The sequence below is a fragment of the Camarhynchus parvulus genome, chromosome 3 (assembly GCF_901933205.1).
Source record: "Camarhynchus parvulus chromosome 3, STF_HiC, whole genome shotgun sequence".
Classification (NCBI taxonomy): domain Eukaryota; kingdom Metazoa; phylum Chordata; class Aves; order Passeriformes; family Thraupidae; genus Camarhynchus; species Camarhynchus parvulus.
Window position 1 is genome coordinate 56,536,486 of NC_044573.1, and position 22,559 is coordinate 56,559,044.

Consider the following 22,559-nt stretch of genomic DNA (forward strand, 5'->3'; position numbering starts at 1 on the left):
TATTTTAAAGGATTACTGGTTTAGTAGTGACAGTAAAGCTTTGCTGTAGGAGTCAGAAGATGTTTTAGATAGTGAAAGTATTGCAACCTCATCAGTGTCATTTCAGGCATAGTTTGGATGAGTGTTAGGTAGCCTGGACCAAAATGATGTGAGAATAATGCAGCCACACATCCTGGCAGCGTAATGCTGTGCCTTAATTTGTTAGGATCAGTGCAGTCTGGGTGTCAGGGAATGTTGAGTTACTGATGTCTAACAGGAGGTGTTTCCTAGGGAAAACTCAGAGCTGTTACCTGGCGGGCTGTGGGGGCACAGGTACCAGAGTTCTTGCATGGAAGGCTGAGGGGAACATCCCACCTTCCTAGGAACCTACATTTCCTTAGTTCTGCTGTTTACAAAACAGCTCTTTGTATTCAACTTTTTTGTAGAGCAGTCTGAATTTTCTTGATGAAAAGATAAATCTGTGTGATATTTTTATTTGCCTTCAAGCTTTGTTTGGATTGCATTTACTGACATTTTTCCACAAGCAGGAGGGCCTAACAATTTTTTTTCTTTAGAGAAACGAGTTTCATGTAGTTGCTTGTCTGCTTTATAAAAATACAAATGCTTTATATAAACATAAATATTTAGAGATTTGTAATAAAGTTAGATTTGCTGGCAGATACTAACCTTTGTATTGAAAACTGTCAGCCAGCTTCCTCAATGATACTGTCAGGAGAGGAATCTGATTATAATGGCTTCAATATAAATGGTTTCCTGGGTCATTATTATTTAAATAAACTCTTGGATTTTTTAGAAGGCTGAAGGACAACAGTTCTGAATTATTTGGTTACCACCCAGAAATAGCCAAATAGCTAATTAAATTACTGTAATGTTGTTTTTTATTTGCCCTCAAATAATAAGTATCAGAGCTGGGATTTGATAGCAGAAAATTTCTAATAATTTAGACAAATAGAGAAATACTTATTTCTAAATAAAACATAGTCATCCCTAATACTAATTAGCACAGATTTAATTACTAACTTGAAGTCTGTGGACCACTTTTGCTAATGACAGTTGTTAAATACTTTAAATAGAATGGTGAATTCTGAGGAAGAAGCAGCTGTTGTGTTGAGCCACTTCTAACTGAGGACTGAAAATGCGAGCAGGTAAGGTACTTTGTGTTTGATTTCCTGTATATATTTTATAGTTAGAACTAGGTGCACATGATAGAAGTTATTTCTGTCTTATATAAATCCTTAATGCTCCATTGTCACCTTTTAGAGTTCATGATTATAGCTGGTTTTCAAAGTGTTGTTAGTTTCCTATTTTATGTTCAGGGGCTTTTACAAGTCCTAATGACTGTGGTAAATATGCTGTAGCTGAAGATTCAACAGCCTTTTTCAGTGGTGTTCCAGGTTGCATTTTCAATTTTTAGTTACAAATTAAGCATTACCTGAGGAGAGCTAGAACACCTAGTGCTTCAAGGGTTGAAATGCTGCTGATGGAAGTATCATGATTCACAGAAAGGCAAGAGTGCCAGCTTCTGGCCCTTACAGGTCTGTCTCAGGATGGTGCTGCTCTGGCTTCCAGACCCAGTAAGAACCCAGAGCTGCTGCTTCACCTGAAGACAGTGTGTCACTTCTGCTCATAAACGGGGAGGGCAGTAATCTATCCTCTGCTTTGGCTAGCCCAAGTTTTGTACTGATCCTGTGTGTGCTCTTCAAAATGTGCTCTCTTCAGGAGACAGGGTAGATGGTGCTGACTTCAGCAACAAGTGAGAGACTGGTGGGTGTGTGTCTGTGCAAAGCTGCTGAGTTATCCTTGCATGAGTTGTGTTGGCAGTGGAAATTCTTAACAAAGGCAATTTCTTGGTAAACTTTCCCTGATAAATAATTCTCATCCTTGGCAATTTTAGAGCATGATTATTCACTTTTTTTTTAGCAATGGTGATTAATGAGATAGCAAATCATACTCTTGATTTCTTTTTGCAGTTGAAAGTGAGGCGAAGGCAAAAACCAAAGTCCGCTTTGAGGAGATCTTCAGACGCCATGCTGGTCTAGCAGACACAAAGAAGCCAAAGAAAAAGAAGTTTGACTCTCAAGAGAGTATTGTGGTGAGTTACAACACATGCAGGCTTTGGTTGCCTTCCTTAATAGAAAAAAGATCAGGAAAATGTATTGCAGAAAGGAGATGTAAGCATTTAAAAAAAAATGAAGTCTAAAGTATGTTTCTACATATACCCCTTGCTTTTGGTGTGGATTTTGTTTTCTTCTTTGTGTATCAGAATAGCATCCTTGTAACTTAGAGGTATGGCAAAATGATGTAGACTATAATAGTGGTGAAAAGAAAGTGTCACATGCAGGCATGCACTTGTTTAATGTCCATCAGTACTTGCTTTTCCATACCCCTTTTTCATAAAATTTTTCAAATTCAGTACTGACTTTACTGGCGGTTTATTAGATGTTTGAGGGCTAGTAGAATTACATCTGTGAAAGTATTTAATTTTGAGAGTACTTCATTGGTGTAATACAGGGATATCTGTCTAATACAGCTGTGAATTGAGAACTGATGAGAAAATACAATAATATTAGAGATAATAATTAATTATTCCATTTTCTACTATTTTTAATCTCAGTAATCAGTGAATTTCTGCATGTGCTGAGCTTTGTGTTGAGTCATTCCTTGTTCGCATGTCAACTTTCTTCTGTAGATTTTGACCTCAGCTTGTGACTTGCAGCTTAGGAAGGTTCTATCACCCTGACTTTATAGTTAGGTGACATTTTTGTTTGTGGTGTATCTGTCACTAAAGGAGCCTCAGAAATCCCTCTGAGTTATGGTTCATATTGTAGTCTTTTTCCTGAAGAGCAGAATAAAAGTTCAATATGAACTTCTTCTATATATACCTGATTATTGACTTAGAAGATTTGGAATTTGGAAAGAATGTAAATTATTTAGAAGACAAATGTTCTGTTTTTTTAAATTTTCCTCCTGATAGGTTTTATATTTTTAGTCTTTTTTCTTAAAATTGTGTCCATATCAGATTCTGGAAATGAATGTTCCTTCATTAATACTCATTTAAGACAAATGGGTGTTATTTCACATAATATCATAAATGTTAGATGTAGTTATATATATTAAGTATATTCAGAATAGATACATTAAACTTAGTATTGCTAAATATTTGGTCTTAGGTTGACAATTTGAAGTTGGATTTTGTATGGACTTCTAAAAAATTTATATTCCTTGATGTATATGCTATTTAGTCAATAGTCTATACAAAGAATCGACTTGATGTCAAAAAAATCGTACAGAGAGTTAGAGAGTGGGTTTTTTTCCTTATTTACTGGCGTATATGTAGATAAAAGACGAAGTTCTTTCTCAGTTAAGTTTACTTTTTTATGAAATGTGAATTTTTAATTCTGTAATATATAAATATTTTTGAACACATAATTGGATATTCATATGCTACCACATATTACTTGTAAATATTTTAAGCTTGCTTTGGTTTTAGAATTGGCTTCTATTCCAGAAGTCTCTGATGTGAAACACTAGTGTTTTGGAGTTATGTAGAAACACTTAAAATCACAGTGACCAGAATCAAAACTCAGTGGTATGCAAACAAATTAAGAAACATTTTTAGGATCAGTGTGGGAGGTCAAATTTCTGCTTTGTTGAAGCTATAAATATTACAAATTAAACCACTTAAAAATTAAGGACTTGAGGAGAGCTTGTATTGAGACTTATTACTGACCATTTGGAGTATTTCCTTAAAGTGTGACAAAGTTGCAGGAGCTCAGGTTGGTATTTTCCATGCTGGTTGCATTCAAGTAGAAATTTCTGTAAAAGCTTCAGCAAATAAACAGTCATGTCTCTGTAAAAATAAATGTGTGTGGGAGTGGAAGAGTAGGTAGATGGAGGAGGTTGGCTGGTTTTGTTCTCGTTTTCTCAAGTTCATATGATTTCACAGCACAGAGTTTCACGTATCTTGAAATAATGTGAAATTGGTCAGTGATGTTTGGCTTCATGTTATATACTTGCCATAAATGGTCTCCCAGCTTTGATCAAAAACAGGTCATGGTTCAGAGCCTATTTCCACTTGAAGTGTTCCAGCCTGTTTCCCTTGTCTTCACTCTAGCCTTTTTTAAAGATTAATAAGACTTTTTCCCTTATAGTCCACTGTTTCTTTGAAACCTGAGTTCTGGAGCTGCAGGGGGTTGCTCTGGTTTTAGGCGACAGAAGTGAGGATAAGGAGAGTACCTGCTTGCTTACCTACTTTGCTTTGTGTACCTGTTGCCTGGAGAGCCTGTCTGGACAGCCGGGAAGCAGTCTGCTTGGAAGAGGAAAGGTTGATGTCTGTAGGGCAGGATGAATTTGAAGCCACAACTGATAGGAATGAAGAGCTTCTAATGGAGATGGAAATACACATCAGGTGTGGCCAGTGAAAGCTCTGCTTTGCTGTTCAGTAAATAGCTACTGGGGCAGTGTGTGTGAAACCTAAAGGCATTGTGGAAAAAACAAGGAATTGAGACACAGTCAGAAAGTGAATTTGCTAATGTCCCTTTTAGGGCAGCGACCATATTTATTTTTTACCAATTGTAGCTCCTGTTACAACTTGTTAGAATGAGGCAAGCCGCAGATCAGGCAGTGTCCAGGTACATTAATCTGTCTAAAGTCATCATGAAAATGAATGAATTTATTTCATTCAATTTAAATTCTGTGGTTGAAGAGAGGATGTCTAAAAACTTTCTACCAGATGAAAAGGTTAGATCACTGTATGGAAGCAAAAATTTCTTTCTTAGACTGTAATCTGATCAGATTACAATATTGGGATGGACAGGCATTAGTAATTTGGGTTTTGTGTTCAAGGCAGGGCTGCAGCAGATTTATCTGGTTTGTAGGCTGAAGGCACTGAATAATTGTTGAGATTTCCACTTGATTTTACACCTTTGTTTCTTGTGCATAAAATAGGAGAACTGATAAGAGTTGACTGTATAATTGATCTACACATTTTTTCAATGTTTTCTGTTGGAATTTGGTGGAAAAATTCCAAGCCCATCATCTTATCTGTAAATTAAAGTTCTTCTAGATTTGAGTGTCTCTATTTTATAGCCTTTTACAAGCAATGGCAGTAAAATTTTTTTCCTAGTACATTAAGATTTTCTTAAACATCCCACCCAACAAGCCATCATCACAAGTACATTCAGTAACAATTCAGCTGTAGGTTAATGGTCTTTTACAAACAGTACATATCAGTGTGGGGGGATAGAATATAAGAAAATAAAGATAGTGTAGAAAGTAATCTTACCCCTAAGGAGTTGCAGCTGTGCCAATTATCAAAGATTAGGAACAGGCTTGACTTGAACAGGCCACAGCTGTAACCAATAAGAAGAAGAGTGCTATAAAAGAGTGGGGTGGCTAGTTGAAAAGGGAACTGGAGTCAGCTACTTTGTGGAAAGGAAAGAGTCAGTGCTCAGAGGAGCTGCCCATGAGAAGCACCAAGAAGGTATGAAACTTTTATGATAAGGGGACAACAGTATGGAACCCCTGCAATATAATGGTAACGTATCAGCACTTCAGTGGGCTGGCGGTGTCCATCCCCAGTTTTTCAAAGTGTGCCTGTGTTATTATGGGCAGGAATTCAGGTACCTCTGTAAATCAGGTTACACAAGTTTCAAACCGCCATGACAAACTCACTCTAGGATGCCAGCTTCCACTCATGTGTGTTTGAGAAGTCCCTGTGAAAAGGTGTAAGTCCTTTGAAAAGGCGTTGTCCCTGCTGACACTTTTGGGGCATGAATGGCAGTGATGTGACCTGTCATTGACTAATTGTGGTGTGAGCATTGAGTGTCAGCCCATGTGTGTGCCCCTTGGCTGGCATCCATCCCCTGCTCCTCAAGCCAGTAGTGCAAGCAAGGCTGTTTCCGGGGGGGAGTACTTCCTCTGCCCTGGTGTAATGTAGCCACAGAGCTGTTGTGAAACAAAGCCTTCTTATTTGTTCCACATTTTAAGCTGAGAAAGCTAGGTTTGGGTCACCAGCCCTCTGGAGTTATTTCAGAGACAGGCCTGTCTTACTGAGCTGCTTTTCCAGCCTAACTCCTTTCTCTAATTCAGTTCAGTGTGTATGTATTGATGATTTCTCTTAGTTGATATCTCTCAGTCCTGTGTTTCAGAGAATCTATACCAGCATTCCCACCTCTGCCAGAATCCTAATCTGAAGGTTTTAATGAACTTCTTGGCTTTTACTTCATTGCTTTGTAACTTCTTTGCATCTTTCCTCTCTGTTTGATTATGTCATGTAATTACGGCATGTGGGAAATGTGGCCTGAATTGAGATTGTACAGGCTTTTTATCTGAGGAATTTATGTTTGAACTGCTGAAGCAGCTTTGTGCTGCCTGCAGTATCTGTTAATGTTACTGAAATTTGCTGTAGTTTGAGATTGTGGTGTGTTTTCTTTATAGGGAAATGGCCTCAAGTTGTACCAGAAGAGGTTTAGATATTGGGAAATTTTTATTCCATTGAAAGGACATTCCGACATTGGCTGCCCAAGGAAATAGTGGGGGTACCATCCCTAGAGTTGTTCAAAAGGCATGTGAACGTGGGGATGTGGTTTAGGGGTGCTGGGTTAATGGTTGGACTTGATGATTTTAGAAGTATTTTCCAACCAGCCTGAGTCTATGAATCTATGATTTTTTGTTTGTCAGCAATAATAAATACAAGTTCTAGTAAGTATTTCAAGCCAGCTTTTGCATCAGGTAGATTCCTTTAGGGAGATTATTCTTGAGTATCAGAGTTTTTTTAGAAACTCTTGACCAGGTCATAGATGAGGGCTTTTTGTTTAGGATTTCTCAAATAATTCTACTACTTGCACTTAGTGGATTGACGTTTTATCGAATACAAAATCAGCAAGACCTTAGTTATTGGCCACTGTTGGGTTTTAATTGTCAGTGTGATTTAATCTTTATTTCTCATACTCTACAGTTAAAGTTATTCACAGCAATAAAGATAAGGAAGTGAACAATCTATTAGGAACATTATTCCATTTTGGGGTTTTTCTTAGTTTATACAAAGCTTGCTCTTTAATACTTTCATTTTCCTTACTCTTCTGTATTTCAAGTTATTTCTATGAAATTTTCCCCATCCTCTTGAATCACTGACTTACAAATAGATATGATGTTAGTGGTTTCTTTAAGCATGTATAAGATGAAAATCAAAGGATAATTTTTTTATACTTATTACACATATTGTCCCTTTTTACAAATGTTTGAGACAAACATGATTCTATGACTGGGAGTTGTATCCTGACTAGAAGGGAACAATGTCTGTGTTTATTGAGGAAGGTGTTGGCAACTAAAACTTTGTAGGCAGATATGTATATTTTCTCCAAACATTTAAATTTGCTTTTGTTGTGTTTTAAAGCCCTTTCTAATGTTTCTTGTTGAAGCTCTAAGAGAGATTTCTGCAAGACAACAGCATAAATGAACCTCAGTGACTTTATAGAAGTTATATCAAAGAGCAGAGATCTCTGTGTTGGCCTGACAGAATTAGACCTCAGTTACCTGCTGTGTTCTTTGGGATTATCATAGAATCATAGTTTGGATTGAAAGGAACTTTAAAGGTTATCTAACCCAAGTGCCCTGCCATGATCAGGTATATCTTGAATTAGATCAGGATGCTCAGAGCCTCTTCCAGCCCGACCTTGAACATATCCAAGGAAGTAGGGAAGTGTCACTATAACCTTTAGTAGCCAGAAATAGCAACTTGAAGAAGAGAGGAAAGTTTACAATGTTTTTTGTAAAACGATCAAGAAGTGCTTGAACAAATGCATTAGCTGAAATTTAGTTCAGACAAGTGGCTTTTGGTATAAGAGACTGCAAACAACCAAGCCTGAAATCTGTCTCTAACTTGGCTTTTCAGCGGCTTAAAGTATTTGTTTTTGTGGTGCATCAAGGTCTTCTCATCCTCCACGCTGTAAAATGCTGGTATCTGTTTATGGAGTAGACTTTTTGATTTCCTTTTTGTACTGGATATGTGTAAAAGTCATATGAAAACACAGTGTAACATTGAGGCTAAGGTGCCCAAATACCAAATATTTTTTTTTTAGTGTGAATTTTCTGTTGACTTTCAGTCTGTTGCTTGTCAAATTGAAACAACAAAATAACTAGATCTTTGATTTAATTTTACTTTGAGTAATGTTGCTGAAGGAATGACATGAAGTGCAGTGTTTATCCTTGGAACATGATTTTTAGTAAAAATGTGTTTTATGTTCTTTTCATTTATAGCTTGATACCTTTAGAAATAATATTGATCTGTCTAAGGAAAGTGTGAATGATGAAGCAATTATAAACAACACATATAAGCCTGAAGAAGAGAGCCCAAGATTTACAAAAAATAAATTAAGAGAGAAGGCGTCAATTGCAAAGAAAATAAACAATGATGTTGTTAGTGGAGAAGAGAATAAGCAGCCAAAGTCGAATAGAAAGAAAAAGAAATCACTGTTACAAGAACAATTTAATGAGGAGGAAGATCTATATGAAGCTAAATTGGGGAGTTTTGAAGAAAAGACTAATGATTTTCCAAAGAAGAAAACAAAAAGTAAATCACAAACAGATGTACCTGATCAAGAAGGTGATAGAAAGATCAAAAATTCCTTGACTGAAGTGAGAAATGTAACTGAATTAGAAGAGGAAGAGCAGCTAATTCAAGCCTATCAGCTGCATGTGGCTGAGGAAGAGGCAAATGCAATTAAAATGAAAATGAGAAAGAAACTTAAAGAACAGATGTCTGAATCTACCTCCACTGTTCAAAGGCATGAAGTTGCACTGAATAATGAAGTGGGCAAAAAGAAGAAAAAGAAGAAAGAGCGAGCAGTTTTAAGTGAAGCTGAAACAAGGTAACATGACAAACTGTGAATCTTACACAAAATGTTTCATTTTAAGATAGGCAGCAGCTTTCTGAGAAATTGGTCATGTTTTCTAAGTGATTAACTGGATGATTCTGTTATGAAAAAATAGTACTAAATCCTTTCTCAGAAGGCTGTCATGATTAATATTTAGCTCATGGATTCTTTTTAACTTCTTTTTAAAATATTCTTCATTGCTATTTGATGTTTGTTTACTGTGGAATTCACTCTTAACTAATGTAAGATAGTTTTGTGCATGATTTTTTTTTTTTAGTGATAAGTGATGGCTGTGATCCAGCAAAAAGGTATTTGTTTAACTCTTCACATAAATGGTTCTGCAATTGTCTGGAAATTAGGAGGAAAGGAAGAGGGGAGAGCACTGAAAAAGGCAAGACACTAATGGTGCTGGAGGCTGTTACGTTTTAAAGATACAGAGATGATGAATTGGAGAATTTCAAATGGATTAATAATGGAAATGAGTAATTGTATCAATATATGCAGTGGACTGCAGTTGCTGACAGTGATCCATTACCTTGCAGTGCAATGTCCCTTTCTGAGCTGCAGCATCATCATACAGAAGCAGGTGGCAATGAAAGTCAGTCACCTGAAAGATTGTTTACATCAGAAGAACAGAAACTGGAGGGAAGCACGGAAAAGCAGAAACCTAAAGCCAAGAAGTTTAAGAAGAAAAGCAGAAAAGGTCTACCAACAAAATGTTATAATACTGTACCTACTTAGCTGTGCTTTTCTTTGTGCTGCTACAGAAATACTTGTCCATTGTAGTAGCACAGAAGTGATTGAGCTGTTTGAGTTACTTGTATTTCTTATGGTACTCTAATTGTATCTCTGTTCTTCTAATTCTGAGGCTCATTTGTGAGCATGTTTATTTGATAAATCAGTCTAAAATATTGAAAATTCATTTACTGTAAGTAGTTTTGAGTTGAGACAGAAGTTACTATGTTCCACTAGTGACAGTTTGTTTACTTTGCTCCCAATTTCTAGAAGAGACCACAGAAGTTGCTGCAGAAAATGATGAGGAAATGAAGAATTCAGAAATTTCAACTCAGTCTAAATTTGGTTTTGGCGATGATCTTGTTTTGGGAGTTTATATCCATCGATTGGATCAACTTAGAATTGATCATTTGGTATCTCATCCTGTGGTCAAAATCCATATTGTTGATCAGAGAAGTGGCTTATATGTGAAGAAGGATTATAGGTGACATTTAATAAACTGTTTCTATTTTATCACTGATTACAATAAATAGATATACTCTTCCCTACAAAATTAAATATGAAAATGAAAACAAGGGGGTATTTTAAGCTTGTGTAGTTGTTCATTAGTTTCTACATCTATGATAATGTGTATACATATATATATATATAAATATACACATACATACCATAAATGGGAGTGATATTTTTCTTTTCCTGTTGGCACTTCTAAATGCTCTGCACTGCTGTATTGCTCTTGAGGCTCCCCAGAGCAGTGGTCACAGCACCAAGCCTGACAGAGTTCAAGAAGTGTTTGGACAATGCTCTCAGGCACGTGGTGTGACTTTTGGGGATGCTACTGTGCAGGGCAAGGAGTTGGACTTGATGATCCTTGTAGGTCCCTTCCAACTCAGCATATTCTGTGAATCTGTGATATTTCCAACATAGTTCATTCTGTGTTCTTCCCAGAGATAAAATTTCTCAAGTGCCAGAAATATGTAAAAGCCAAGAACATGTAAACAAAATTAATGTAGTATGTCTGCCTTTTATATTAAGAACTTTTAAAATCCTTAAATAAAGTCTAGTTCTTTATTTTCTTAATTACTTCAGTTGCTTGTTTCCACTGTCATTATCCATAATTTTCCTGAAACAAAGTTTTAATGGGGGTTAAGCAGTAGACTCCACCATGATCATCATGCATTAATTTGCTAACAGTAACTTAATTGTTAGGATTTTCAACTTCAGCCTGTAGTTTTTCTATATGCATTGCAAATGGTCTTAAATTTTCTGTGGGTTTAGAAAATTTTTTCTGGAATCAGACAAATAGTATCTTATGTGTTTGTTAGCTTTCATAATTGAAAATACTGTTTTGTTCAAGGCTGTTTTTTAAATGCTCTAACAATTGTAATTCTTTGGAAATCTTCAAACAGCAAGAAGGAAGATTCATCTTATGAACAAGGAGAAATAGAGCACATTCTTCCTATAATGACACAACCGTGTGACTTTAGGAAGTTTAAATCAACAGTTCCAGAGTGGGAAGAGCAAGTAATATTTAATGAGCGTTTTACTTATTTTATTCAAAACACTGACGAAAACCCTCAGGTTATCCTATTTTTTGAGGTAAGATGAAATATTTTGCATCCGATTTATGCACATTCTGTGTTTTGGTTTGTTTTTCAACAGTATCTATTTGATGCAATCGGGTGTTTTATTTCAGGGTGTTTTATTGGGTTAATAGCATAGCTCTAAGGTACAAAGTCAAGTGGAGATACCAAAAGTGAGGTGTTTTATAGGAAAGGAGCCTGTTTTAATAGTAACAAGGAGTACAAAGCTTTCTTACCAGATCGACTCTCTAACTTCTGGAGAAGGCTGGTAAGATGTGGTGGATATAACTCTTTTCACATTCTTGAAATCTGAAAAGAGGTTTAACTTCAAGAAACTCAAAGGTAGAATTTGTCTGTGTGTAGCAGCACCTCATTGTACCAATGAACAAACTCTTGGCATTGTTTCTATTAACATTTTATACATCCACCTCTCCTGTCCCAGTCTTCATACAGTAATTATTAATTTGTCCTCCAATACGATTATGTTTGAAGGAAAAATTTTAGGCCGTATATTCAGCATAATTTTTAGCTTAGGCATTTCAATATTTGTACAGAGAGATTCTGTAGAATTAACGTAAAAATGGAAACCTAATACAATAAATATTTTTTGTTCCTCGTTTTTTTCCTATTTCAAATAGATGGAATATGATTTATTGCCATATGTTTATTAATGTTTTGATGCTTGTAAATGAACATATTTATAGAATTAAGAATCCTTAATTGCTTAACACAAAACTAATTGCATTTTTATGTAAAGACTCTTCATGGAAATAATGTTGGAACCAAAAGTACGATTCCACTGATAAAAGGCTGTTTGAGTTCAGTGTCGTTTATGAAACACAAGTTTGAAAAAAGTATTATTCTAAGGGTTTTTTGTATACCACATAAACTTCCTGGAGTAGTGAAATATGGGAAAATTCAGGTCCCTGACAGAAAAATGAAGACTCATAGGCATTCCTCTAAGTGTTCAAGGCCAGGTCGAATGTGGCTTTGAGCAGCCTCATCTGGTGAAAGATGTCCAAGCCTATGGCTCAGAACTCTGTGATCTTTGAAGGCTCCTTCCAACCCAAATTGTTCTGTGACTGATTTGATGACAAAACTGATAAAGCTAAGAAAGAAAAACTTAACTTTTTGACTGCCATTGCCTATCTAGATTAATATGCAGCTGGTTTTAGCTGTCAGATTTGTGATCTAAATGATTTGTGAATTATTAAGAAAATTACACATTATTGTTTCTTCTCTTTTATTGAGATGTAAGGGGAGCAAGAATAAGTTTTTTTAAGACTAGACTTCTTTTTTAGTGGAGGTTATAAATAGTCATCAGGTAAATGCATAAGGACCTGTTATTTCTAGTTTCATGCTGCTGTGGAAGAAACACTGGTTTTGTAATTTCTTAAAATTTGAATCTGTTTAATTTAATGAATTGACCAAGCATATTTTCAGTAGTTTATTATTATTTACCATGAAGTATACATTCATTAGAAGTACATTTATATTCCTGCTTCTAGGTCCTTGATTCTCCAAGTATGCATCAAGTGAGAGCCAGCTCTGATGTAAAAAATCAGGAAGGTCATTACCGAAAAATTTGTTGGGCATTTCTAAAGGTACTGTAAATATTTAAATGAAGAAAAAAGTTCATAAATCCTTTTATCTGAAAATCTCTAACCATACTACGGAGGAAAGCATTTTAAAATATTTTCAGCAACAGAGATGGAAGGAAAAAAATCTTTGCTTGGCTGTTCTCCCCTTTTCCTCTTCTTCCACTCCATGAAATCAACACAGTAACAGGCTTGACATTAAAGTATATGTCTTTTTCAAGAAAGTGTAGAATGTGTAAGGTTTTTTTGTTTGTTCATGAAGTACAGAAGGTTGTTTTCTTTTAGGGTTTTCTTTGCATTTATGTGAATGTGAAGAAAATGACAAATCCACTAATTTCTGTACCTCAGCTGTTCTGTTTTCTAGTGGCATTTTCAGTTGTCCAGTCTTTGAAAAGATCAATTTAATTATAGAGTGCTTTTCGTTTTCAATTGCAGGGTTTGAAATGCTGTGGCAATTGAGATACAAATGTGCCAAATGTGAGATATGGGTAACTTAGCCAGCACATGTGTACCTTTCTACCCTTTTGAGAGAAAATTGAATGTGTTTATTTACACCTACCCCTGTATGTGATAGCCATTGACAATCATTTAGCAGTCTACAACATAGAGGAAATGTGAGAAATACAGGAGAAGACAATGGACTGCAAGTATAGGTGAAGGGATGGGGGCCTCCATAGCAATTCAACACAGAGATTCCTCTGAGCTCTGCCCAAAACAAACCTACTAGAGTCAGGAGTCTGTTAGCAGAGCTGGTAGGAACTGTGCATCCAGGCATTCAGTACAGCCTACTCCTGAACAGAGGGAAGAACAAATTTTCAGCTCGTAATTATGAATAAAATTGTTGCCTGTTCTTCATTCTTACTGTATCTGCCTGCATTATCCTTTTATCTGTATCAACCAGAGTAGAAATGTCTCAATTCAAGGCTGACCAGTGTTAATGGCAGTGTTCTGTTATTCTTCAGTTCAGTGGAGATGACTCTGTCTCCTCTGAAGTTGGAGAGGTTACTACACTGCTGTATCTTCTGCTCTGAACCAAAGCCTTACCCAATGCCCTTCATTGCAGCATTCAAAGAGGACAGATTTGGAAGAAGCTGTTTGTGGATTGGCAGTCCTTTGAGTTTTTGTTGATTTTAGCAAGTAGTAGTTTAAAAAAAAAGAAAATAAGTACTGCAGAGGTCTTCCCACTTTCAAGATAATACTGCTGTGAAGCATCTTTTGAAACTAGGCTGCCATCTAAAATTTAATCCTCATTATTTGATCCTGGCAGGATTAAATACATGTTTAGTTCATTATCACTTTTAGACTTAGTATATTTCTGCAATGGGAAGTGATTTCAAGAGTTTATACTGTTAGGTTAGATATTAGAAATTATCAATTACTTTCTTCCTCTTTTTAATCACCCTTCCAGCTTGTAGGTGCAAATGGAGTTCTAAACGTTGGTGGAAAACTTCGTCTGCAATTATATTACCCACCTTCAAGGACCAAGTCACGTTCAAATGTTGTTGAGGTTTATGACTGGTGGGCAAAATGTCCTAGAAATCGTTACCCGTCAACTTTATACGTAACTGTAAAAGGCCTGAAATTGCCAGATCATGTAAGTTAAATATATAATATATAAATGTATTTGCAAATATGTAGACTTCACTGTAGGAGCTAGTACCTAGGTAGAACATGTGAGTCTGTGTTTGTATGCACGTATATAAAAGCTGTGCTTACATGCAGTATAGAAAATATATAATAAAAATGTTACATCTCAAGATAGGTGTTTCAAACTCAGGCCTTCATAGGTATCTTTGAAAAATAGGCATACTTTTCTACCTACAACTTTGAATATTTTGCCACTGGCAGTCTGAAAACTTTCAGAGTACTTTCTTGGAGATTAACGTTTCTTTTATTAGCAGAAATGCCATTTTAAGTCACTGAACTCAAGCAGGTGTAAAAATTCTTTAATTTTTAAGAGAAAAGATGCAAGTTACTTATCTTTGCTTCCCTGCACCCTCTATCTGTAATGAGCTGTATTTCTTTTCACAAATGAAATCTACTTTAAAAATAGACTTTCAGTGGTATGTGCTGAGATGAGCATTCAAGATAGATATGGTGTTTTCTTTTCTCTGATGCAAGTACAATATTGTTCTGTTACGTAATTTCCCATTTGTATTTAGAGCTGTAATAATACCTTCTTCTGCTCACTTTTGTACTATGAAGGGTGGTCTGTGGAAGCCTGGTGAGATGTGCACCTTCTCAGTAGTACAATACAATACAGTAGTGGAGTAATTCTAATTTTCACTGACCTTGATAGTTACTAAAAATAAGAGATAATCGAGTATTTGAAAAAATTGTGATACCATTGGATTGATACAACTTTGGAAGCTTGGATTGCTTTCTGACTTCTGGTTACTTTAAATGACATTTTGCAATGCAGTTTTCATGTATTGACCTTTTCCAATCTCTGTATTCCAGATATAAAAATGCAAGAGATTTAAATTAAAAGTACCTTTTAACCTTTTTAGAAATTACATTGTTCACTTCAAAAATATTTTTTCCCTGATACTTAGTTTTGTTTGCCTTAAGGTTGGTCCTTCTTTTCACTCTATGGCAGCTGTTCAGCAGGAACAAAGTAATACAACACTGTCTGAGCTCCAGAGAGAAGGATGTGAACCTTCTTTAGAGGAGAAAAAGGAGCCATTTAAATGGTCAAGATTACCTGGACAGGTGAAGCAATTTTCTTCGAATTTTAAAGGAAAATAATTTAAATATTTTTACAAGTATTATGAAGCAAGTAATTAAAATAATTAACAAAGATATTAAAACATTAAAAACTCTCATAGATAGTAGAGGAGGCTTAACCTTAGCAAATGTGGTTGATTTAAGTATTTTTATACCAGAACAGTCGGGTATTTTTGTCTGCAGAATTCGCTAAGAATTTGAAAGAGTAAGAGGTAAGTCAGGAATCCAGTTCTCAGACTTCAGCTTGATTAGAAATATCTTTTCTTGACTTTTCTTTTTGTTTGTTGAAGACATTTTTAAACTGTGAAAAAAGAGCTTACATTGAAGAACCACATAGCTACTGTGGATATTGCCCTTCACCTTAAACTTTGAATTTGGTTTTGGAGAAAAAACCATTGGGTCAAAAAGAGGTAATATGCTGGGAGAAAGGAAAGAGGTCTAAAATACCAGTTCAGTTTTTTGAGATTCTTCATCTCTGGTTCTGTCTTTAAAAGTCAGATATTTAAATACAGATGAGGAATGTTAAAATTATTTGATAGAAGACCAAAGGTTTGAGTGCCTGTGGTTGGGTTTCTGAGTTCATACCTAATGACTGCAGTCATTAGGTTACTAAAAGATGAGCTTAGGCTCCTTAAGCAACCTTGACTTACAGTCTAACTCCACAACTTACATCATTGATGGTAGACATTATTAAGCATTTCTTAAGACTAAAGAATTTATTTCAATTTTTTTTTTTTTAGGTTTTCTGAACATGCTAGTTGTTTGCAATAATGGGGCAGAAAGAGATGCACATTCATGGGGCCTAGGTTGAGCTGCAAAACTGTCTCTGTTTATAATACATTGAATTTTACTTTGGAATGCCACTAAGATGTTACTAGCCTTTTAGAGCTTGTGCATGTCAGGAGCTCAGAGTGTGTTTTCTGCATTGGATGGTTAATATTCCTACCAATTGTTCCCTGAAAAGCCAGGCTTGCCGCATACCCAACAAGCCCCTGTTTTCCCTGCGAGGTGGAGATCTGGGCTGCTTCTGTATCCGCTTCTCTCATGACGGGAGAACGCTGGCAGCAGCATGTGCAGGAAGGAATGGCTATCCCATTGCTTGTAAGTTTAAACACATTTTGGCTTTTTGCTTATAATCCATTTATTTGGAAATTAAAGATTAAGGGAAGTTAATTTTTAAATTGTGCTTTAAGAGTTTCTGGTTTGTAGTTGTGATTAGACGATTGTTCTGTGCATTAAAGAGCATTGAGGATAATGCTCTTTCTGTGTTGATAGGGCTGGAATTGGCTTTTCCTACATGGTTACGTATACGCAGTTTAATGGTATGAAATGACACCATTTCTGCCTAGAGGCCTAATGGAAATAGTAAATCAGTTTGCAGAAAGAACATAGTTTCTGATGATAATGTTTTAAGGGAAATAACATTTTAAGCCTCCACCTCACACACTTTTAATGTAAGTTTTACTTCCAACCTGGCTGGAACATTAGATACTGAAATGTTACCATCTCCAGATAGACTACTGGAAGCTGCTCTCTTCCATGGTCCAGTTCAGTTGAAGTACAAACATTCCTTGTAACTCAAATTTTTGACTGCTTCATCACGGTAGCTTCAACTGCATAGGTCTTAAACCTTGCATAAAAGTTTTGAGATTTACAGAGAGCAGTATTTTAAGTGTACACAAACAAATGTTTAAACACAAGGAACAGTAAATCTAGATTCCTTTATTACACAGCCCCATAAAATTGTCTCGGTGTTAAAATATTTCTAAGATTGGTCAATTAGTTGTCAAAATTTAAATAAACCAAACATAATCTTAATCTGGTTCTAATAATTTAATGCAAATAAGGTGTTTCTTAAGGGGTAAGACATTTGTGACACCCTTGAACCACTAGATGGAAGTAGATGCTTGCTGTCTGTTCATATCTAGCAATTATTTCGTCCCGTTGCCTCAAAATGAGAAGATAAAGAAATTGAGTTCCTTTATGCTAGCAGAAAATCAGCCTAAGATTAGTCTAAACTCTGGCTCTAGTAGGTACATCTGTTTGACTGCAAATACTTAACAAAACTTTTTTTTTTTTTATTTCAACTTCCCTAGTGTATGAAATTCCTTCTGGACAATTCCTGAGAGAATTTTATGGTCACCTTAACATAGTGTATGATCTTTGTTGGTCAAAAGACAATCAATACCTTCTTACTGCTTCCTCTGATGGCACTGTCAGGTCAGTATGATGGGATGTTCTGGCAGATCCCATCAGAAGTTGAAAAGAAAGTGGTCCAATTGAGTGTTTTACTACGAACTGTGCTATAATGTTTTAATTAAAGATTTGGTTACTGTGTGACTAAAATAATATCAAAATTGTGGTTGGGTTAATCACTTATACTGTACTTACTATTTCTAATGTATTTGTATTTGAAACCAAAGCTTTTCCAAAAACCCTAGTGTCTAAATTTACAGTGCAGTAAAAAACCAAAAGAACTTTTATTTTGAGAAGACACTGAGACAGTTGTAATATTCTGTTCCTGGAGAAATTGCCATACTATGAATGCAATATTAAGTTTGCAAATTTGAGCACTAGGCAGGAAATTGAAAGTTTACGATTCAAGTTATGTGTGTAAATTTACCACACTGCGTATATGTATGTTGGTGGTGTTCTTTTGGTTTTTTACACTCAGTAAAGTAATTCAGCTTAAATTGCTGTAAATTATTTTTGATACTGTTGTTTCTTAAATCAAATCCTCTACAATTACAGTGTACTTCCCTACAATGTTACTGTTAAAATATTGATCTGCTCAGATTTAAAAACCAAAACCCTCAAAGCTGTAGATACATGTGGAAATATCACTGGGACACTGTACAATTTTATTGTGAACAACTTCATTGGTTTTCATAGAGCTTTTTAGGTTTTTTAAGCCCTTCAGATCCTATCTAGTATTTCTGTTATGCAGCTCAGTAATGGTACAAGCAGTTGCGTAATTGAAATACCAGAAGAATTGTTAAATGGTATGTTGTATGTATGGAACTGTTTTAGGGTTTTTTTCTGGTTGTTATGTGGGCATAAAAAGAGCGTGTTGAGAGTTCAGTACTTTTTTTTTTCATTCGGGAGTGTATTATGTAAGAATTTTTTTATATTGAGATAAATATCAATTTCAGTCATTTATGTTGCCTATAAGAAGTCTGAGCTGTTCCTCAATTCTTGAATTTCTGGCAGCAAGTTGAAACTGCAGTGGTCTGTCTCCTTTTCTGTGTACTATGTGCAGGCACTGTATGAGTTATTAGTTCCTGTATTTGTTGTGAGTTGCCTTTAGCTCTTTAAAAAGTCTCAGCACACCACTACTTTAAAGTCATTATCAGTTTATTATTAGGATTATCTCATACTGAGTTCTAAGGTAATGTGAAGGTAAATTCATGAACTTCTGTGAATTCTTCTTTATATAGTGTTCTGTGTTATCCTCAAGCCTTCCCAGGGTTTAGTTCCGCATTATTTGTGAGCAATACATTTTTATTTTGTTAAATTAAAGTCATTCTAAAAGATAGGTAAACTCCTTGTGACCTTTCTGCATCAAATCGCAGATTAATTGCTGTACACTAAAGGGTTGGGATTTTGTAATTAAGTCACCTCTGAGTAAGCTTAGAATTCTTCAACAGCCACCAGATGTGGTTGCCTCACCACAAGTGGGTGCCACTAAAACTATTCAATAACATTTTGTAACTGAATACTGTGTGTAATGTGCTGCTCACCTGTATTTAGTGATCTGGGTACTGTTTTATTCTTTGTGGACTCATCTTTGGGGGAGGCTCACTAAGAAAATGCATACCATCAAATAGAAAACTCTAACAAAAATTGATTTTACATCTATGATTGGCAAAGGATAGGAAGTAGATGACTAGTAAGAAGTGAATTTATGTGATGTAAACGTCCTTGAGATCATGATCACTGTGTGGCTGGTAATTATTATTCTAAAATTTTCTGGGATTGTATGTATATTTAGTGGCCCTATATGTTCTTTTAGGGCTTTTCTTGTTATAATATTGTTTTAAATGAATTATACCTCAGAAGAGCTTAATTTGGTTGTGACTCCTGAAAGAAGTAAACCAATTCATTTCATGGAATTCTTTATGAGTATTTTAAAATGAGAAATATATCCATTAAGTGAGTAAGTAGTAATTAATTTGCTTTGAAGACCAAATACTGTGTAAAGTAGTAAATTTTTCTTAATTCTTGTTAGAAAGTACCATAGTAAAGGATTAAAAAGAGGTGGAACAAATTGGCGGGATAAACAGGTATTTTTAAGTGTTTCCAGGCATTTGCTTTTAGAACCAGTAGCCCAAAATATGGGCATCAGTTATATCTGTGTGTGTGACTGCTTTGTACAGTAGAAATTCTAACTTTGTTTCCTTTTAGAATGTGGAAACTAGAAATCAAGGCAGCGTCTGCAGTGAGAGTTTTCCCTCATCCTTCATTTGTCTACACTGCCAAGTACCACCCAGTTGCTGACTCGTTGGTTGTGACAGGATGTTACGATTCAGTGATTAGAATCTGGAATGCAAATGTGAAAGAAATCCATGGGCAACTGCTACAGGAGCTTGATGGCCATAAAAGTTTCATCAACACACTTTGTTTTGATGCAGAAGGTATGTAGTTAATACTGCTTTTACAAATAGTTGTCTTTCCAATTGAAGACCATCTTGAGTGTTACTAGTTTTCTTTACTTCATGGAGGCAGTGAATTCTTCTTAGGAAGAAATTATTTACTGGGAGAATGCTGAGACACTGGGGCAGGTTGCCCAGAGAAATTGTGGATGCCCTGTCTTTGAAGGTGTTTAAGGCCATGTTGTTCTGGGCTTTGTTCTAGTGGAAGGTGTCCCTCCCTATTTCAGGGAGGTCAGTACTAGATAATTTTTAAGGTCCCTTTCAACCCAAATCAGTTGGTAAAGAAAATGAGGTGGTAGTAATTAAATTGTGAGAATTTTAGCTCTAAACTGAAGTGGGAAGGTCATGAACTTTTCAATATTGACAGAGAATAGGAAACACGGAGAGAAAGGAACAGAGGTTTGACCATTGTGAGTCATGTTAACTGGTCGGTTGACAGCTGAAAGTGCAGGTTGTACTGAGATCTGCTAGTGGAGCAAGAGCTGAAGATGGGTGAAAGTTAAAGCTTGACTTTTTCTAGTATTAGTGACATCATTAATAGTTAGGTGGTTCATTTTAGTCACTGGAGTAGGTACTATAAAGAGGAAAGCTGTATTTTTGTAAAGAATAAATATTTGTTTTTAAAGAACAAGTGTTGGGAAACACTATTTGTTCTAGTTCAAGGTTCTCTCAATGAATGTATAAGTAAGCATTGAGCTGTCATGTGGAGCTTGTTGAGCTGTAAATGCTCACTTTTTGACGGTTTTATAATATGAATAAAAATGAAAAAAAAAATTAAAAATCTGTTCTGCCACTCAGTTATTTAATGTATATGCTACATCCAGATTTATAGTGTCAGGTTATGTCATGCAATATGAGCAAAATGCATTTGTAATGAGTATATTATAGCAAAAGAGATGGAAGAATTGGTATTTACCTATTCACGAAGAGGAGAGAACAAAAGATTGTTTATTTTCTGTATTATTGAGATTGTTTATTTTTTGTATTATTGTTTTGTGGGTGGTATTTTACTCATAAGACATTATTTCTCAGGACATCACATGTTCTCAGGAGATAGTTCAGGACTAATAATAGTTTGGGATACACCTGTCAAAGGAAGTTCTCCACACCTTTTTCAACACTGGAAGGTCAATAAGGTAAACAAGTTCCTTAACTAGCATTGTAATTTTTATGTGAACTGTTCCAAATCTAATAATCTGATTTGAATTAAATTTTTTTGATACATTATCTTTTGTTTAACTGCAGAGGTGTATTTTTCTTTAAAAATTGGTATAGAAGAACTGATACAATGTTCAGTGATTCGCTGACTTAATTTTTTAAAATTGTTTTGCAACTTAATTGGGCTGGGCACTGGAACAGGCTCCCCAGGCAAGTGATCACACCACCAAGTTGGACTCTCAAGGTACTTGGTGTGATTCTTGGGGCTGTCTTGTGTAGGGCCAGGAGTTTGATGTTCACAGTGGGGGCCTTGCAACTAAGGATATTGTAGGATTCTGTGATTCTGTGTCTTTTTTATTATATGTAAAACATGAAAATACTTGAGGTTTGATAAAACTTTTTTAACAGGTAAATACTTTGTTCTTTAGACACAAAAATAAAATAGACCACAGGCTTTAAAAAACACATTTGTTCATACATTAGAGCCCTGATGTTCAGTCAGCATTTCTGTCATCGGCTTAATTTTTTTAGAAATTCAGAAATTTGGAAATTCAGTCACAACAGAATCTGCCTCATGGTTGTAAAAAGTTGATGTCTAGGATGCAATGCTTTAATATAGGAACAAACTTTTTCCTTAACCAAATAAAATGAATTGAGCAGAAAAATAGTAATGCAAGAGAAAAATGGGCAATAATGTGTAAAAATATGAGTTTTAAACCACAAAGTTATATAATTTTCTGTGTTTTCCATCCTTCTGTAGGAAATAAAAGAAAATGATATTAAAGGAACACCAGTAAATCATTTGGAAGTGCATCCGAATGGAAGGCGTTTATTAATCCATGCCAAAGACAGTACCCTGAGAATTATGGATCTCAGAATGTTGGTATTTTTGGTGACTAATGTGTATTTCCTTTATGTTTTAAAATTTACATGGGGAAATAAAATACCACAAAGGTATTGGTTGTGTAGCTGGGGAGAAAAAAGATGTCCTAATAATCAAGGATAGAAATGTTAGGGTTAGGAAATTGTTTCAAAACACTGCTGTGTTACATTTTGGGTGATAATTGAGTAAGTCTTTGGGCGATATTGAGTAAGTCTTTTAGAATAGAATATCTAAAATTTCCTAGATTACTTGGGAGCCTAAAGTGGTATGAAGAATACAATGTCTTCTAAAGATTGAAACGCCTTTTAAAATGCAATCTGGGCATGAAAAGAACTTGGAAGTGGTAA

At 35.5% G+C, this 22,559-nt stretch overlaps 1 protein-coding gene across 1 annotated transcript in view; it reads left to right on the plus strand.

The window, feature by feature from the left end:
- The first annotated feature begins 1,007 nt into the window (after window positions 1-1,007).
- AHI1 (Abelson helper integration site 1) overlaps window positions 1,008-22,559 on the plus strand; it is an 81,399-nt gene continuing 59,847 nt past the window's right edge. The window contains exons 1-14 of the mRNA XM_030945663.1: window positions 1,008-1,145; window positions 1,971-2,092; window positions 8,260-8,870; window positions 9,419-9,579; window positions 9,882-10,095; window positions 11,021-11,210; window positions 12,703-12,798; window positions 14,201-14,386; window positions 15,364-15,504; window positions 16,488-16,620; window positions 17,616-17,739; window positions 19,924-20,153; window positions 21,204-21,307; window positions 22,090-22,208. Of these exons, the coding sequence (XP_030801523.1) occupies window positions 1,136-1,145; window positions 1,971-2,092; window positions 8,260-8,870; window positions 9,419-9,579; window positions 9,882-10,095; window positions 11,021-11,210; window positions 12,703-12,798; window positions 14,201-14,386; window positions 15,364-15,504; window positions 16,488-16,620; window positions 17,616-17,739; window positions 19,924-20,153; window positions 21,204-21,307; window positions 22,090-22,208 (2,441 nt within the window). The 5' untranslated portion in view covers window positions 1,008-1,135. The remainder of the gene's footprint in view (window positions 1,146-1,970; window positions 2,093-8,259; window positions 8,871-9,418; window positions 9,580-9,881; window positions 10,096-11,020; window positions 11,211-12,702; window positions 12,799-14,200; window positions 14,387-15,363; window positions 15,505-16,487; window positions 16,621-17,615; window positions 17,740-19,923; window positions 20,154-21,203; window positions 21,308-22,089; window positions 22,209-22,559) is intronic.